The sequence below is a fragment of the Erithacus rubecula genome, assembly GCF_903797595.1.
Source record: "Erithacus rubecula genome assembly, chromosome: 17".
NCBI classification, from domain to species: Eukaryota; Metazoa; Chordata; class Aves; order Passeriformes; family Muscicapidae; genus Erithacus; species Erithacus rubecula.
In genome coordinates this window covers 5425088-5444917 of record NC_136669.1, presented here as the reverse complement: position 1 = coordinate 5444917, position 19830 = coordinate 5425088, and the positions used below count along the sequence as shown (strand labels likewise).

Sequence of the window (19830 nt, the reverse complement as noted above, 5' to 3'; positions counted from 1 at the left end):
AGCTTGTTCCCACACCAATGTTTCTCCTCCTCTGCTTCTCATACAACTTTATTTGTAGGTTGGTGATAATGAGAATTCCACTGCTATTGATTTTTTAAAAAAACATATATAACTTTGAAACACTGTAGATATTGCATGGACTTTGGAACAAGATAAGAAGAGGTAATCACATTCACTGTATCTCAAGCCCTTTAATTAATCTGGACAGCAATATCTAGCTGTATTCCTAGAGAAGACTGACTACCTCTCCTGAATATTCTCATTTTCTATGTAAATGTGGAGATACTGGAGGTAATTCAGCACCCCACAGGGATCTAACTTCTGACACTTTATGAGAGAAAATGGTCATGGCCCTGTTTGTTTGAGACTGACTGCTGCACAGCTCTGTGGAACAGGCTGGAAAACAGAGAAATACAGGCTTGACTTTTGCTAAAATAGTGAGCAGTCTCCCTTTCTCAGAACAACCTTAAGATGGAGTAAAACTGTCAAGCTGTAAGAATATACTGCAGAGTGAAAATAATAGAGATCAGAAGATGAGAGTGTTCCCAGAGAGCTGATTGTGGAAGAATTGTCCCAGTGCATTTGTTCTGGGGTTTGCAAAAGGCTCTGAGACCCCAATTCCCCCCATCATCTCCTGGGAATGGCTCATGGGGTGCTGGAGCCAAGCCCTGAGCTCTGCTGTGCACAGCCTGTGCTGCCTCACTCCTCACCCTTCCCTCAGTGAAATCAATGGATTAAATGAGCACAAATGAGGCTGGAGCTGGCTCCTTGTGCTGGGCTGAGGCTCTGGGAAGCTGGCCCCAATACATCCATCTGAAGGCTGGTATTGAATCACAGCTGACAGCTCCAATAATGATAATAGATGTGGCCAAAGCTGCCTCCTGTTTGGAGGAGGCCAGGCTCCTCCTGGCTGCTCACCATGCTGCCAGCTCTCCTCTCCTCTCCTGGGCATTCTGAGGGGTTCAAAGGCAAACCCTGCTCCTCACACTGCCAAAACCCAACAGGATGGCAGACTGTGGCCTGGCTGCCCCACACAGGCAATCCCAGTCCTCAGTGGGGTCTTTGCAGGAATCCCCCTGGACTCAGAGCCTTGCTAGCACCCCAGGATTCACCTTTAATTCATCTAAAATTTCCATGGCTTGGTCTAATATGAGGAGTGGTACCAGTGGGATGCCATGAACACATCTCACAGAGCTCTCTCTGCAGGGGCAGCCAGCTCCCAGCCCACAGAGCCAAGGACAAGAGCCAAGGACACCGAGTGGATCCAGGGACACGGCGTGGACATGGCTATTTCTGAACTTGCAAAGCCAGGCTAAGCTAACCCAAAGCTCAGTGACACAAAGTCAAGCCACATCAACATGAAAGGCCTCAAGAAATAAATAAAAAATCATGCAAAAAACTTCAAGCATCTGGACTTCATTATGGCATTATCCATGCACACATGCTGAAAATCCCCTCGGACGCTCGCCCCTGCAGCCAGCCATGCTGAGTTAGCTGTGCCCAAGCCCTGCAGTGGGGTTTAGCAAGGCTCAGGTTTTATCCCATATCCCAACCCCTGCTGAGCTGGGGCTGTGTCACTAAACAAGCCGGGTCAGGTAGCAATTGAGTAGCTCAGGGACGTTTATAAGATAAAGGGAGATGAACCCTAAAGCAGAGGGCATGCCATGTGTTTGGGGAGCTAAGTCAGCAGGGAATAAATTGGGCTGCCTGCAGTAAGTGATGCTCCAGGGAGGAATAAAGCAGGGGAGCAGCTGGGACAGGTGCCTGTCCCTGCACGGGTCCCCAGCAGGTCCTGCTTCCCTGTGCTTATGCTGTGACAGGGAGCTCACCAGAGCAGCCTCAGGTTTATGGTGTGTACACATTATTAGTGCTTCACGAGTAAATAATGTCATATTTCATTGTTTATTGCTGAAAATGCACAGGAAAAGGCTAAAGCCTGAAAAGCACGAGAAAATAATTTATGTGGGAGGAATGAATTTCCCATCATGTCAAACCTCTGCCAGAATTTATCACGGTGCCCTTCAGTTTGGGTCTCTGTCCAACATTTTAAAGGTCTGCCTTTGTTATACACAGAGACACAGGGAAGCTGAAGGTTATTGGGAAGAGTGGGAATTGCTGAAAGTGTTGGAGCAGGAGAGATGAAAGCATAATGTGAAGGCTCCAAAAAGCCTTCCCCCACTTTACATTGAAAATAAGGAGCAGTGATCACCAAGAACCATCCTGGTGAAAGGGTGTAATGGCAGCAGATTCAGCAGTGGCTCTTCTTGAAATGCATAAATCAGCATGGAGATGGACAAAGCCCCCTGGCTGAACTGTTGGTAGTGATCAATATCTTAATTAATATCTGATTCCCACTCTGCACTCAGCACTGGTAACTCAGGTCACAGATGTAAGGATTCCAGGGTGAGACCACGAAACTTCAGAGAAAGGTTTTGAAGCTGCTTTCCCTATTGCTGCTTTTTCCTTGAGAACCTGCCACACTGCTGGGCAGGAGCATCAGCCTAAGGGAATAATTGTGTTTTAAAGCTACTATTTCTGTCCCTGCCATTTATATGTGTCTTGTCAGATTTGCACCTGAATCCATCTCCGAGGTGTCGGTACCAACCAGCGTGGAACCGCAGCCGGAGCGCTCCGGTGAGCACACGCCAAACTATTCTCCAAAATAAACTTCCCCCTCAATCAAAAAACAGCTGGAACAGCCTGCTGTGGAAAAAAAGGACCCAAAAGATTTGGGGCTTTGGGGTTGGAGATGCCCCCACCAGCCAAGCCAAGCATTTCTGAGCACAGGCAAGGGATGTAGAGCTGGTGCGGACAAGTCAGAAGCAGAGGGGCACAGAACGGTGTCAAAGCACAGAAGGAACAAATAAAAGTCTCCTGCTCCAGAGAAACCAGATGCCCAGTGTCTTGGGACTGGTGGACATTTTCCTGGTGGGGCTCATCCTTTCTCATACTTCTATTAGGGATTTCCAGGCTCAGCAAGGTGAGCATCACCACAGCATCCAGTGCCTGGTTAAACATTTAGCCAGGCAAACTGCGTGGGCAAGCCAGGCTGAGAGGCTTTGACACCCAGCCCTGAGATCAGAACTTGTGACATCCCAAAGCACTTATTTATGTGAGCCTCTGAGTTCAGATAAGCCAGTTCCAAAAAAACCTTTGACCCTGGTCTGTACTACTGAGTACTTTAAACTCCTTTGACCATTCAGAATAATTTCCAATCTGACGTAACGATGATCCAACTTTTTTCTATTTTTTTTTTTCAACAGACTATCTTAACACAGGTACAAAATACAAAAGGACTTAGCATAGAGTGATGCAAACAACAAGCCTGTATTTTTCTCATGTAAGATGAATTTAGGCATTGTTTATTAAAATAACAAAAAACCCCTTAAACAAACAAACAAAAAACCACCCAATAAACCCAACCTGATGCTAGGCTGAAACTTTAGACCCTGAGAAACTTCTGTTTAGAAAACTAAAGAGGGAAAGAACATATCAGGATGCACTGGCGTGATATGAAAGTAATGCCGAGATAATCCTTTTCAAACTACAGGTTGTTGGGAGCTGATGTAGGGAGTGGCAATTTGCAAACACTCCTATTTAGGTGAAAAGCATTAGAGCCCTTTCCATTTAAATCCAGGTGTGACACCTCTAGCATGGAACATTTTGGCACATCTTTGTCAGGAAAGCTGCCACATCCATCCCAGCCACCAAAGAGCAACTGCCCCACAAGAAATGATGGAGGCAAGTGATCTGTGGTCTGAAAAACACACTGAGAAAGGATTCTGGTTTCATTTATGACAAATAGTGGAGTCTCACGATCCTTACTAACTGTAACTCCAACCACAGTGAGCTAATGGGAGCAGGTCACCCTGTGGGAGGCTGCAGGTGGCAGGGACAGGAGACATGACGTTATTCCTGCCTTGGGCACAATCTCAGGCACTGCTTTGCATAACAAAGTCATCTACACCCCCGATGATTTGTCACCCTCTAAAAGATCCTGAATGAGTCAAGTTCCCTGACTTCACCAGGCTGTGACATCCCAGTGCAGAACTGACACCCCAAAGCAGAATTCTGACATCCCAAAGCAGGACTCTGCTGGGCAATGACTAGTGCAGACACCTCCTGGGATGACTGTGCCAAAAGGATGGCACAACTCTCCTCAATTTCCCCATCAAAGCATCCTCCCGAAAATACCCAAGAAAGAACATGATCTCCCCTTGTACTGGAAATCTCACCTACATTTGCATTGGTCCCTCACCTGTATTTGTTTTTGTTAGGGATTTTTGCTGCTGTTCCTTGTGGGATGTAACCTTGTCTTTCATTGCATTGTAGGTGCAAGAAGTCATGGGTGGAGCTGGCAGGGTATTTTATTATTTCTTAATTCATTCCAAAAGGCTAAAGAGCCTCCAACAGGCTTTTGTATTGGATTGGGCAAAAGAATGCAGTGCTCAGAGTTAATTAGCCATCTAGATTTCATACAGCTTTTGTAGCTGTCATCTCTTGGAATGAAAAGAAATATAATGATATATTGCAAAGATTATGAAGGAAGATTGGGATATATCAGGGATATTACTTTAACTGAAAAAAACATCAGAAAAATGTCCTAGTTTCTGTGTAATTCCAAAGCTCAGTATATGGAACAAAACATCCAGGGGAATTAATTACGTTTTTGTTGAGGTTTTTGTGAGCTTTTTAAATCCCAAGGAAATCTATATGCAGGAGGATATCAGTCATCTATACACAGAACTACATAAAGTATCATTAGAGAGCCCTCCAAATACATTCTTTTTTTTTTTTTTTTCCAGCAGTAGTGTATCAATATTTTCTCCACAGGAAAAAAAAAAAAAGTAAACTTCATTATGAAGTATTTTTCTGTAGGTAACTAAACCACAGTGTATCAGGGAAAATAAATAGTTGCCTCCCCACATCTTCTGTGTAGAAAGTGAACTTCTTGCACTGCTCTGGCAGAAGAACTCTGTAAGTTTAATGTATTATTCCCTCCTCCCACCAGCAGCTGCCTTATCTCTCCTCATTTTACATTATCTGACCTTTTTTTCCCTCTCTTTTAACCCTGTGAAGTAAAGACTCCTGAGCTTCCCAGGCCAGGACTGTGCTCATTTCCAGCCCAGCAGTTACTCGTGGCTGGATTATTCCCATTTGTCTCTGTGCCAACATCATAAATTTGATTCAATAGCTCTTCTACCTGGCATTTATTCTCATAGCAACCTCCTTCCAGCCCAGCTATCATTTAGTCACACTAAACACACCAGGGGGTTTGGGGACACCTTTCCAAGAGGATGAAAAGTGCCACTGATTTGCTGGACCCTCTGAGTCAGGTACAGAAACAACAAGATCTTATGGCCACAATATAAAATTATATAACAGTGGACTTTGAACTGCAAAACCTTTGTTGTTGTTGTTGTTGTTGTTGTTTTTTTCCCCTCACTTCCTGGTTTGATTTATTCTGAGCATCCTTTCAATGCAGCTGTTCAGGCAGCTGAAAGTCTCTTGACATAGAACTGACTGATGACATTAGCACTGGTGACTTCAAAAAGGAGGCTAGACTCAGTCTACAGTGAAGCTCCTGAGATATTCCACTGGTTTGTTTCACCTTTTTTCCTCTTGAAAAATGAGCCTGAGTTACAGACTTGGGTGCTGTTTACACTTAATGTTAAACAAATTGAATGTGGTTTGTTCAACCCAAGGTAATATTACTCTTAACAGTTCTTCCAGAATATCTTAAACTACCTACCAACACTGGAGCTAAATCCATGTCACTGCTTGCCAGTTTGGTGTTTCTCCAGAGCAGAAATCTGCCTTCTCCCTCCAATACAGAGATCAAGTCAGCTCTGCAGGATTAGCAGCAATTTTTAGATCTGTATCTAGAGACTTTAGAGTACTCCATAATGACACAACTTCCCAGCAATATTTATACCCTGAGTAACACTGCAGAGTCTCTACTGGTCCAACCCTGGGAATCTAAAACAAATTCCCCAAAGTATCTCAGGAGAACCTCTTTCACAATTCTACTCAAAAGTCAGTTAGACCTAAAGATTCAGACTTATCCAGCCTGGCCTTCCCTATCCCCATGAAATCCTTTTTAACAGGAACACAAAATGTTCCCCAGTGGGGCTTTTTTCCTTCCCCCCAACAGCTCTTTCTCTTCTGAGCTGCTTGTTCCTCTCCACACCTGTGCCCCAGTTATAATTGCTATTCCACAGTGTCCTTCCAACCCTACACCCTTTGGTTTCACAGCTCATGAAAGGAGTACATGTTCCTCTATTTTTCTGCCCAGTCATTATTCCACAAAATCCTTCCTGCTCCTCACACCTTGTTCACAGCCTGGATTTGCTGCACTCCCTTCGTTAAGCTGCACTTAACAACGTGTTGTTATTTTGCTTTCCTGAAAGCCATTAATCCATTAATCTGAGCTTCTTAGGGGCATTAGAAATGGGAAAGCAGCTCACTTCTCTTCTGATTTTGCTGCAAATTTTGGCTTTTTAACCTCTCAGCCTGTGACCATGCTGGAAACTCAGTGACAACAGCCTAAATGACATGGGCTGAGCGTGGTGTGTGTCACTGTCACCCATGAATGGGATTTGGGGTGTCACCAGCAGGGTGTTCCCTCATCCATAATTGGGGGTTGCATCTTCTCAGCTCCTGAGCACTCTGCCTCTGCTCCAAACACCTGGAGGGCTCCCCTAAACCCATGGTGGGATGCAGTGACATCAAAATGTCCAGGGGAAGCAGAGGATGGGAGTAAAAGCCTGTGGTGGTGAGGATTAAGATGTTATAAAAGACTTGGAAGGGTGAAGGAACAACTGTGCTGCACCCCTGAACAGCTTTAGGGGTACCTCAGTTGGGGGTTTACAGTTTTAACAGAGTGCACATCTGGCATAAACTGGCTCTAAGCTGGCCCTACATGTGAAAATCAGTCATTTTATCCCAGGTGATTGGGAAGCTGTTTTTCCTTGGCATGGATTAATCACCCAGGGTTTTTCTGTTTATCCACCAGCTTTAAGGGGATGGTGGGGCTGTGCTGTTTGTTTGAAGTTGATAGGCACAGTCCATTAGGCAGAGATCATTAGGTCACCATGCAGAACCACTGCAAGACTTTGCATCTCTGGTTTTTCATAGGAATTTTCCCAGAGACTCTAATTACCCTTAAAAATGACCCAGAGAGGACAAAGATTGAGACTTACTTTTACTGAGCATGAAGAGCCCTACAACAACCCCATTTCCCTTTTCCTGAATAAACTGTGTTTATGTATTTCCCAACACAGTGAGTTGGGAACATTCTGCTGCCCAGTAAACTCAAATTTCAAGGCTATGTCAAAATATGCAAAGATGAGCCCTGGAGCACCAATCACTGCTGTGACCAGTTCCTGAAGCACCCAAAGCACCCCTTGAATCACAAGCTCTTGCAACATCTCTGAATCAAGAAAGGCAGGACCCAGCACAGGCTTGGAGAGCTGTGTCATGAACTCATCTGTTCACGTCAAACTAAAGCAAACTGTGTTTATTACAAAATAATCTAAAATTGCTCTGACCTTTGGGGTCAGATGAAAGGCTGGGCAAAGGTGAGATGAGATATGAATGCTGAGATAAGGCAGGTGATGCTGCTTGGAATGTGGACTGAGATCCACTGCTCAGCATCAATCACAGCCACATCCTTGCAGACACAAGGCTTCTGACATGCCAAAAAATTAAAAAACCCACCTACTTGCCTCCAGTGCAGACAGCATACTCTCTTCTGAAGCCAGCAGCTCTGCTAGTATGAAGGGAATCTCTCATTTTATAATTCTGAACAAAGCCCTAAAATTGCTGTAGTGCACATCTATGCAAACCATGGAACTTCCTGCCCTGGCTTGATCCCCACCATGAAACACCATCCAAAGAGCTCAGTTTTCTCCACATCACAATCTCCTCTCAGCACATCCACACCTGCTCTTGCTTTTCAGCACTATCCTTGCAGGAGAGTCTGTCCAAAATTTGTGTTCTCCCTTTTCTTGTGCCTTGTCCCCAGCTGCTGCAGGAGATGGGCACGGGTTTGTTCACGGGCCACGAGTGGTGCTTTGGGAAGGTGGCACTTGGGCTGCTCACAGCTGAGTTACAGCATTTCTCTTACAAAACACCTGGCCACAGACCTGCAAACAAGGTGCACTGGACTTCTACAGCCTTCAGAGGGGACAAATTCCTGCCTTACTTAGAAGCTGCCTCTGATCCACCACAGGCAGTGCTTGCACTTCACAACCCAGAAACAGAGATATTTCAAACAAAATCTTAAATACTGTCAAAGTTGATTCATCTGCCGGAAAAGCTCTTGTCATACAATATGTGAATAACCTTTTCTCTTCTCTTTCCCTTTGTAAACCAGCCCTGACACATGCTTTGGGATTTACCTTTTCATTGTAACCTGGTTTTATTTAGTTTGGTGTAGGAGCCCAGGGGATGAGCCAATGGGAAGGCAGTTATTACTTACAACAGAGAAACCAGATGAAATGTTTGGCAACACATGCATTATATAACTTGAACCTTAGACAGTTCAGTGAGGCAGTTGTCTATCACATGAATGGTGTTTTTCAGATTAGCAGACTTTTCTACCTTTGCCTTCCACTCCTCCTCCTTTGTGAAGGAGTGCCCCTAAATCATATGACTGCATATAAAAGATTGCACAGTGTGAAACGCTCCTATTTCCCACAGACGTGGGACAAGCACAGCAAGGCAGAACTCAGAGCCAATCAGAGAAGAACTGAAATGAGCCTTCTGCCTTTTTTCTCTACAGAAACATGGGCCCTTATACTTCTTTTCGTGGTCCTCCTGCTAGTGTGAGTAAAATATTCTTTATTGATTCTCTGCTCCTGCCATTTCTCTCTTCTTGCCATTGCTCACTTTTACACAACTAATCTGCTGAAGAGTAGGTGTGATTTCCAGTTTCCCAGCATCTAACCAGGCTCTGGGATGTATCCCCAGAGAAGAGAGAGAAGTCTAAAGACTGTACAGGTGTGTGATCTTGCTCCAAGGTTTGGAGTATTCCCATGCAGTTATGAGATTGCTGCTAAGCATCAAAAGAAGAATTGAATAATAATGATGCCAGGTACTGGTTACCATCAGGGTGCTGGTCTCAGTCAGGGTTCTGATCCATCAGGTTGTTTTTTACAGACATCCAGCTGTGCCTCCCTGGCTGAGCTGAGGCTGCTGTGCCAGGCAAGCCAACAGGAGATAACCCTGATGCACCAGGAAAAGAATATTCATAGGATCAATTTTTATTCCCTCTGTTTTTTTTGCCATGGTGCCCAGCTAAGATTCATCTCAGGGGCACCTGGACCAGGAGGGATCCTTTGCAGAGATTTGATTTCCATCCTGTCCCTCCTCTCAGCCACCTGTGCTGGGGAAAGAGTGGAGCACAGAGCAATGTCAGCCACCTGCTCCTGGTTTTCCAGACAAAATCCCACAGCAGAAATGCACCCCAGTGCTTCAGGGGACCCCTGCTAGGGAGGAAATGCTGTCCTTGGCTTTGCTGGTGCCATCCAGCACCTCAGCAGAGCAGGGCTGGTTAAAAACCCCTTTTTAAAGGGGCTGGTTAAAAAACCCTTTGCTGGGACACTGCCAGACAGGCTGCCCTGACAAACTGGGCAGTATTGACAAGCCCTGGGCAGAGGCAGAGCCTTGCCAGCCATAAACCCCAAGGACTGATGTGGTGCACACCAGCCCATTTGTCTGCCCTGGTAGTCCTCCAGCCACAGCAGCTCAGCAAGATCAGAAAGTTTTAGCCATATTTTCCAAATCTGTTCCTGTGATTTGGATCACTGAAAAAGCTTGTTTGGGGCTAACTCTTGCAAAATAACCCAACCAAACCCAAACCACACCAAAGCAATAAAACCAAAATAAGTCAGCCTCAATCTTGACCCAAATTCTCATATTTCAGTAACTCTGTGGCTATCTAACATTGCTGGTAATCAGACTTGCACCTTCTGCAGTCACTTGTAATTCTGTTGTGGCAAAAGGGACTGGACCCAGATCTTTGTGCCCTGATATCAGAGCTAAAATAGAAATTTCACTGCCTATTGAACATCAGGCATTTCTGGTTCACACCCATGGTAGGACACAGTCATGATTACTCTTTGGCTTTGCACTGAATGGTCCTTTTCGGTCTGCAGAAAGCCCTGACATATTTTAGTTGTAGGAATGTTACACTACATTTTCCTGGATGTGTTTCAAGTGGTTTAAGCCTGTTTTCCTACAGTTTTTCTGGGCTTTGTATTTCTGGGCTTTGTAACCAGCCCAGCCTGACATTTCCTGGTCCTCCCGTAGCCTTGGCTACCTACAAACATTACAAATGAGAATCCACAAACATTTGATTCCTAGTACTGAATTAACCTTTGACAAAAAAAGATTAAACATTGACAAACTGAGTTCTGTCAAACCTTTCTTCACCTGAATACACCCAGCTTCCCATTTTTCACTGGATCTGCTTGGACCATAAGGTGGGATCTGCTTTGTTTTGCTCAGGCAGAAGCTGTGCTGGGGAGGAATGATCTCATTTGCTAATTGTAAGGGAGACCCTCCCTAAATCTCAGTTTAGATTTTGGCTTTTTCCAATAAGCATCCCCAAAATCCTGAAGAGGATCTCTGATATCCCCCTGCTAAACCTTCCCTGTTTTACATCCCTTCTGCAATGAACTGCTCACTTGGGAAGCTGCAGCTACTAACTAAAACCAAATATTTTGAGGAGCTCTTTCAACACAGCCAAAGATGAGCTTCAAAGGGCTGCAGCCCAGGCCCTTGTTGAGAAAGAGAAAGCCCCGAGGTAGAAGCAATAACTTTAGAGCTGCCAGGGAGGGTGCTTCAGAGGAAAGAAATCTGCAAGGCTGTCAATAAAATCTAAAGAGAAAACCATCAAGACAAGGCTTCCACTGAGCTAATGCTGGACTAAGGGAGGGAGAACAATAAATGAAATTGAAGTACTGTTTGACAAAAGCCCTGTTTGGGACATAATTTCTGGTATTGCTTTGATTTCCCTTCAATAAAAACATGTAAGCTTGGTGTTCCTTCTTCCAGCTCTGTTTTCTGCCTCTCCTTTGGTAGGCAATGAACTCCTCTCAGGACTTTTGCTAAAGACTTCAAGATGCTGTCTGCACAGTGCTCTGGTGGAAACAACTGCTGTCCCACCTAAAGGATCCCTCTGAAACTCTGTGTGAGCTTTACCATGATTATCAAGTAGTTTTTTACAGGGCAATTTTCACTTGAACTGGTTTTTTTTTTCCACCTCTTGGATCAACCTCCTCTCGCTCCTCTCCCTTGGGATATGCTGCAGTGTCCAGGTTTAGGAGAGCTCCCAGCCCCAGTGCCCAGTGATGTAACACTGCTGTGTTTTCTGCCCCACAGGTATGGCACCTGGCCATTTGGTTTGTTCAAGAAGTTGGGCATTCCTGGACCAAGACCTCTGCCTTTCTTCGGGACCTGCCTGGAATATCGCAAGGTGAGTGCCTGGAGCCCTCCTGGCTCCCTGGAGCACAGTGATGATACCTTATCTCCAAATGCCAGCTCTTCTGCCCCAGGGCCTGTGCAAAGGCCAGTGTGGGAGGAGGCTGAGCAGCACAGACCAAGGGGCATCCCCAAAGGGGCACTCCTGGCTGGCTGATTTCCAGCTGCTCTTTGCCATGCCCAGGCCAGCAGCTCACTCAAATCACAGGGCACATTTATGCTTCATCATGGCTTTGGAGGGAAGGAATGCTCATAAAGCTGCTCTGAACATTAATTCAGAGCTATTCCTCCTCACACACCATCTCCAACATCATCCCCTCCACTGCATCCTCTTTCAGATAATTCAGCACCAACTCTGCCAGAGCTCAAGGAGCATTTGGACAGTACTCTCAGACTTGTGGTGGGATTTTTGGGGCTGTCCTTTGCAGGGCCAGGAGTTGGACTTGGATGGTCCTTGTGGGTCTCTTTCCAGCCAGGATAATCCATGGCATTTTTAAATTGCTTTCCACAGGGTTTCCTTGAATTTGACAATGAATGTTTCAAGAAATATGGGAAGGTCTGGGGGTGAGTATGAGCCACTGATCTCTTCTAAGAGTAAAACTAGAATCTGTGCAAAGGGGAGAAAATACTCACTAGGAAAGCTCCTTTTCTCTACCTGCAACCCTGTCAGTGCCAACAGGATGAGAACAGCAGTGTCAGGGTGCTGCTGCTGCTTGCACTGGAGCCTCGTGATGCAGAGCTGTGTCACTGCCACATCACACACAAACTATTTTGACCAGTGCTGTAAAAAGCATCTGAAATCTGGTAACAAAAGGCCCTCACCTGACCCTAACAAAATCATCAGCAGAACTATTTACTTTAAGCAGGATCTGGAACTGGGAGGTTCCTCTGGTTTACCAACAGCACAAGAATGTGTGACTCCCTTTGGAGCTGATCCAAAGAATTCCTTGTGCTGCTGATCTCCACTTGCTGCAGTTATGGCTATTCTGTTCTAGACACCTCCTCCCTTTGCTTTTATCACTGTTATAACTTAGGCTACAACCTTGCTTATCCTGTCCCTACAGTAGCTTTAAAAAGGGGAGTCTGGAAAATGTATCTTTACACAAATGGGTAGAGAGCACAGATCAGCTTAATCTACATCTGTTCCAGGAAAGCATTCAGAACTCACAGCTTCAAAAGACAAAAACAAGGACTGAGTTTCATCTCCAAGGATGTCTCAGTGCTGTCAGCCCAAGTCTCCAGACACCCAACTCAAGAGCCTGAAAGGGGTCGAACAAGTTTCCTTCTAATACTGTAATGTGTTTAAGTGCCTGGAAAAACACAGAGCCAGGGGAGGAAGGGAAGATGCTTCATTTAATATCTGGTCCTTTGAGCAACCAAGCCCTGCTCATTTCCCAGTGAATTTGGAAAGTGTATATCCCCTTTATAATTTACAAAACCAGAAGGGAAAAGATCTGGGAGTCCTTTTCTATCTCTACTTTCTGCATTTCTGTATTCAGACAACAGAGCAACAAGGTTGGCAATGGAAGAACATTTGTTCAACACATTTTGTCTCATGAGCATCAGCCAAGCCTTACACTTCAATTATCTGGGGTTATTTACCTGCCTTCTCCCCCCACAGGATTTATGATGGCAGACAACCCACACTGGCTGTCACAGACCCTCAGATCATCAAATCTGTGCTGGTTAAGGACTGTTACACCGTCTTCACCAACCGCAGGGTAAGGGCAGAAGTGCTGTGACCCACCACAGGGTGCAGGGAAAGTGCAGGAAGAGACAGGCACTCCAAGCATCCTTTGGGAGAGAGTGGCTGCACTATGGGGATTGCTGAACACAACCACTGCATGTCACTGTTCCCCTGCCTTACAGCCTGGACTGCACACCAGGGCTGGCAGAGGGAGCAGAGCAAGTCTCAAATACACACCTACCTGTGTATTTATGTGTATGTGGATGGACTGGGCTCTGTGTGGGGATCTGCAAGGATGCACACCTGCCACCAGCTGGGATGGGGACACACAGACACGCAGGTGTTGGGCTCACTGGACTGTTCTGGGGCTGGGAATGGCATCTCACAGCTGCTTTAGTGCAGGACAGGGGATTATGTATGGATGAGAGAGGGGCCAGCAGCAATGCCCAGGCAGGGGCTTGCATGCCACATTGCCAGCCCTGCAAGGAGGCTGCTCTGTGCTCTGGGGTAACAGCTGCCCTTCCCTGCAGCGCACAGACCTGGTGGGGGTGCTGAGCAATGCCATCTCCTTGGCTGAGGATGAACACTGGAAAAGGCTCCGCACCGTGCTCTCCCCAACCTTCACCAGTGGCAAGCTAAAGGAGGTAAGCCAGGGGGGCAGGTACACACTGAACCACAGTCAGCAAGCAGTGTTTCCAGGCTGTGATTATCACAGGGGTCTGGTTTCTTTAGTCACAGCCTGGCAGCTGAGCTGGCCTGTTTAATTTATGCCTAACCGAAACCAGGAAAGTCTTAAAATAAAACTTGAGCAGAATCATCTTATTTGTAAATATTCATGAAACTCCCTGTAGTCTTCATGAGCCAACTCCATGAGTGAAGGAGTAAAATGTGCTGTACTGAAGTGACCATGCCTGGTTTGTGTTACAGATGTTCCCTATAATGAAGCACTATGGGGAAGCTTTGGTGAAGAACGTTCAAAAGCAAGTGAAAGAGAACAACTTTATAGCTGTAAAGGAGTAAGTAGCTGCTAAGAGCAGCAGGCAGAGCAAACCTTGTTATAAGTGCTGTGGTTCATTGGCTACCAGCAATGCAGATCCTTCCCTGGGCCAGCCAGGGCTCTGAAAGGAGGAATGGGACTTGCTGAAAGACTGACTGGAAATTTAAAAGGGGAAAATTTAATTTGGATGTTAGGAGACTTCCCAGAGGTAGATAGGAAGAAATATTCTCCAGCACAGCTTTGTGAATCCACAAAGATATCTCCAAGACTGGCAGGAAAACCCAGTTTTTTCTGCATACACTCAGGGTCTCTGTGCAGCACCTTCTCCTTCCCCAGGACATGGAGGTTGCTGACCTCTCTGTCCCACACTGGACTCTGGGATGCTCATCCCTTACATGCCCCATTGCTGGGGGGACTGAGGCTGTAGAGTGGGCCTGAGTGTTTTTGTCTCATCTGTGCCCTCCATACGGGCTCTGGACAAAACTCTGTGTATTGCACCCCCAGTTTCAAAACAAAAAATGCATCAGGGGCAGCTGCACCCCAGGAACCACACACCAGCAAAGCTCCCCTTGCACCAAAACCCTGTAAGGGGAGGGACTGGCCAGCTTGGAGCAGGGGAATGTGCTGGATGGAATTACACCACTCCCAGGGCTTGTCTGAGGCAAGGTGTGCTGGACCCCTCCTCAAGAGCTTACCATGCTAAATTCCACATGCTGTCCTTGCACTAACCCATTCCATGCTGCTGTAAAATCCTTGGAAAATCTGTCTCACTTCAAAACCTGTGCAGGCTGGAAACAAAAGCTCTCTCAAAATCCATCCCCTCCTCTAAGTGCTGTTCAGTACCACACATCCAATTTTCTTTTCAAACCTAAGGCAGGAGATCCTATGAGACTTTATATTTGAATAAAGTCACATAGACTTGAGGAAAAAAATACATTCACTCAGTCCAAATATTTAACCACAGTCTATTTTTTCCCTTGTTCCCTCAGCATCTTTGGGAGTTATGGCCTGGACGTGGTGACCAGCACTTCCTTTGGTGTGAACATTGACTCCATGAACAACCCCAAGGACCCCTTTGTCAGAGAGATGAAGAAACTGGTCAAGTTTGACTTTTTTGACCCAGTCTTCATCTTGTCATGTAAGTGACTCCAGGTTTTGCTTGGATAACTCTCCTTGCTATGAACAAAGCCCTACTGGCCCTTGTCTCATCATTTCCTTGTTGTGAGCTTCATGCCAAAACCCTGGGGGTGAGATGGGTAAAACCTTCCTCCAAAAACTTATGAACCACCCAGAAATATCCAGTTAAGTGCTGGGAAATTATTTGAAGATTGAAAAGCAAGTGAGGCTTGAGGAGAGCTCTGCTATCTGAAATGCATTTTCTAGAAGAGAGTGAGGACTGTAATTAGATGCAATTTCCTTAGCTTAGCAGCTTAGCTTAGCAGCAATGGGCCTTAAATTAAGGTTAGATATCTTGCTGAAACCCAGGAAAAGTTTGGATCTGTGCATAGAGGAGGTTCTGGTGATGCAGAATTCATTAATCTATACAGAATATCAATATCCAGTTTCTATGAAAGGGACTTGAAAATGTTTGCATGATCACAACAATGCAGTGAACAACTCAGCCTGAACAAAGAACTCAGAATTTTCAATATTTGTCTTCTGAGCCACATGCGTATTGTGACCAGAAGTAACTTGTCTTTAGAAAACAGAGCCTTAGAAATAGCAGGTGGAATATGCCTTGGTCTTCTCTTAAATGAATGATTACACCCAGCTTGGTTGTGCCCACTTGACACAAAAGCTCTTCCAAGGGAATGAAACAGAGGGAAAAAAGGCAAAGTTTCTACTTTTTAAAGAAATTAAAAACAGGAAATAATTTCCCAGTAGCATTCACATCTATCTGATACGAGGAGGGGTTTATTTACAGAGTGCAATTTGATTCTTTATTTGTTTTTCAGTTGTTTTCCCATTCCTTATTCCTATCATGGCCAAGATGAACGTAAACGTCTTCCCCAAAGATGCTGTCGATTTCTTCATGAGATCTCTTGCCAAAATTAAGCAGGAACGTGAAAAGGAGGCTCACAAGGTGAGTGGGAATTTGAGAGCAACTGTGGCAGAAAGTACACTGAAGTGAGATATAATTAGGGCGATGATATCAAAGGTGAAGCCAAAGTACAATGACTCAACAAAACCCTGAGCCTGCTCAAGTGTAAACACTTCATTTTAATACAGTCAGGAAAGCCCCACCTGACCCGTCCTGGCAGAGAGTCAGGGAGACTTTGTACATCCGTGATCTGAAGCCAAATCCAGATAAAGGCTCTGCAGAATTGGACTAAGCTTCAGTGTGCAGCACTTGTAATGAGGGTGAGAGACTCCCTGAAGAAGATTAGGCAGAGGATGAGAGTGCAGAGTAAGCAGCACACGAGCAGCAAAACCATCTTTAGGGTTGTGCCTTCCCCTCTCGCCTTCCAAAAGCTGCAGCTGCTTCCTGACAAAATTCTGCCTTTTAGAGTTTGGATCCCTTTCCCTAAATTCATTCAAGACACTGCTGTCCCACCCAGTGGCTTAATGGATAGGACAGACAGGTTTCTAAAATTAGAAATGTGTGTTCTTCAGTAAGGAAGCTGTGTGCATTTTGGGGATGCTCTCAGTCTAAAAATCGTGCTTAGGCTGTGAAATCTGCTTATCTGAGGATAAGGAATCTGTCACCAAAGAGACACTCCTGCTTTCCCTCTCAGGGCAGGGTGGATTTCCTGCAGCTGATGATCGAGTCCCAGCGCTCAGGCAACCAGGGGAACAATGGAACAAATGACTCATACAAAGGTAACAACACCCAAATCCTCACCATGGGCTCGGTGGGAGTGAGGAGAATATGGGGAGGTGCTTGTGTCACCATCATCTTCACTGACCAGCTCCAGATGGAACTGTCTCCTGGTGCCAGCACCAGGGCTAAGATCCCTGTCCAGGGAGCAGAACTGCCGTGCCAGTTACTCACACCCAGGAAATTACCTGCCTCCTCTATGAAATGGATTTCCCCTGGCAGGTAGAGCTGTTATAAAAGCATTATCAGAAAACAACTGCAATAAACCTGCCTTGACACCACCTGGCACTGCCTGGTCCCTGCTGACACCATAACCAACTCTGCTTTTCTCATCTCCCCACAGCCCTGACTGACATAGAGGTCCTGGCCCAGGCATTCATCTTTATCTTTGCTGGGTATGAACCCACCAGCAACAGCCTGGGTTACCTGGCCTACGAGCTGGCCCTGCACCCTGATGTGCAGGAAAAGCTGCTGCAGGAGATCGACACAGTCCTGCCCAACAAGGTAAGGGGCACCCTGAGTGATGGGGAGAACTCTCTGACCCTCCTGCTTCAGCCAGGGCAAGGAGAAATCTTTAGCTCCTCAACACCATGGATTTTCCACGAGCTCTGGGAGACACACACTGAGACAACTCAGCCCTGCAGTGATTTTCTTTTGGCAGCTGGAACCTTCCAGCCACCCCACTGCTCAAACCCGTTTGCCACACTGCACCCGTGCACAAGAGGATGTGCATTCCCAGGCATTCCCATAACTCAAAAAACCAAAAAAACAAAACCAATCACTCAATTTCTACCTTGCCTTTTGCTCTTGGGCGAGCCTGAGTCAGATTTGGGGCAGTGGGGGGTGGGGGCACCATGGTTCCCACAGTGATTTTAGGACAATCCCGTTCTGATGCCAACACTCCCGCTGCCCTCAGGCTCCTCTCAGCTACGAAGCACTCACCAAACTGGAATATCTCGACATGACACTGAATGAGACCTTGAGGCTGTACCCCCTGGGGGGGAGGATTGAGAGAACCTGCAAGAAGGACGTGGAGATCAATGGAGTGACCATTCCCAAAGGAGTCGTGGTCACAATCCCGCCCTACGTCCTGCACCGTGACCCCGACTACTGGCCCAACCCGGACGAGTTCAGGCCAGAAAGGTACAAAAAGCTTAATGAAAGGGAAGAAATATCACACTGCTTTTTCCTCAGTAATTAAGCATTAATCTCTGATTAGCTTCCTAATGGTGTTCTTCCTATCTTTTTACAAACAATACGGGTGAGAAATTGCAGGCTCGTGGGAATGTCATTTTAAGAAGAAAATGAGCTTTGTGCTTAAAGCAGGGTTTCAAACAACATAATCTTACTGGGAGAATAGCACTGATACCTCACAGGATCTTGTACCCAGTTTTTAAGCTTCCTGAGAGGGGGCAAATGTGGAGGTTTTGTAACTGCTGGCCATTCCCTCTATAATCCTCCTTGTTGAACCTGTTCCCTTCATACAAGCTTCAACTAAATATGCCTAAAAACTCAATCCTTCCAGAATTGCCTTCCCTCCTTGTTTTCAAGGATAACCTCCCCTAGCTGGTTATTTTTGTAACTGATATCTACTTCTCATTCCCAGAGAAACTGAAGCCATAGGCTGCTCCTAACCAAAACAACTTCTGGTTCTTCTCTCTCTAAATGCCACAGACAAGAAATATCTGTCACTGTGGGACAGGATGGTGCCTGGATTTTCACCTTGCTTCCAACTGCTACTGATCTGGATGGGCAGAATTGAAATCAAACCCTCCAGTGGGACCCCACCCTGTCCTGGGCAAGGGCTTGGTCACAGCACTCCATTTCTGGGGTACCCTGAGACACCTTAGGAAAAACCCAAACCAAGCTCTGCAGGGCACCAGAGAGAGATCCCTGGATAAATATCTAGGTTTTGTGGTTTTGTCTTCATTTCTTCTCCCCAATCCTCCTGCAGGTTCAGCAAGGAGAACAAGGACTCCATAGACCCATACACATACCTGCCCTTTGGGGCTGGGCCCAGGAACTGCATTGGAATGAGGTTTGCTCTCCTGACTGTCAAAGTTGCCATCGCCTCCCTGCTGCAGCACTTCACCTTCCAGACCTGCAAAGAGACTCAGGTGAGGAGCATGGGGAGGTCAAGGCTGGCATGGGCAGAGCTGGGTGCCAGCACCAGGGATCCAGCCATGCCTGAACCTTTCATCTTTCATATTTGACTTATCCATCTCCACCTGTTTCCCTCTCTTTGCTGCAGATCCCAATCAAGCTGAGCTCAGTGGGGCTCTTGACACCAGAAAAGCCAATTATTCTGAAGTTGGTGCCCCGGGCCAGCAGCTGAGCCCCCCAAGAACTGAAACCCAGGCACAGAGCCCCAGCATCCAGGGATGGGTGCTAACAAAGGGATCAAACATCACAGGAACTCTCTCCTGCACATGCAGACACAGAAAAGCAGCTCCAGTTAATTCTGGAAACAATCTCTACATATTTACTAATAAACATAGCTGTCAGAAATGTGACATGGATCACTGGGCAGTGACAATACACAGTCCCTTTAATTTTGATTGCAAAACCAGAAATAAATCCAAATGAGAAGCTGATCATCCACTTCTAAGGGAACTTCTCCATCTGGAGGGAAGGAATTACTGCCACATCCAAGAAAAACAAGGTGTGATGGAAATTCAAAATGCCAGACCTCACCGGGCAGGGCCGGGTGCTATTCTTCTGGGTGTATTGATGCTTGAAATTTCATGTGTTCTAATTGAGACAACTGGTGTGAGACTACACATCCTAGTTACCAACCATCTCCTGTGCCATGTGTTAATTAAACTAAAATGTGTACAAATA

At 46.0% G+C, this 19830-nt stretch overlaps 1 protein-coding gene across 1 annotated transcript; it reads left to right on the top strand.

The window, feature by feature from the left end:
* The first annotated feature begins 8675 nt into the window (after positions 1–8675).
* Positions 8676–19587, top strand: LOC306809110 (cytochrome P450 3A9-like). Its single transcript, XM_079320280.1, has 13 exons — positions 8676–8828; positions 11389–11482; positions 11999–12051; positions 13109–13208; positions 13705–13818; positions 14102–14190; positions 15161–15309; positions 16127–16254; positions 16907–16991; positions 17333–17493; positions 17906–18132; positions 18944–19106; positions 19241–19587. Exons 1-13 carry the CDS (start codon positions 8758–8760, stop codon positions 19322–19324), a joined length of 1518 nt encoding a protein of 505 aa, XP_079176406.1. The 5' UTR covers positions 8676–8757; the 3' UTR covers positions 19325–19587.
* The last annotated feature ends 243 nt before the right edge of the window (positions 19588–19830 follow it).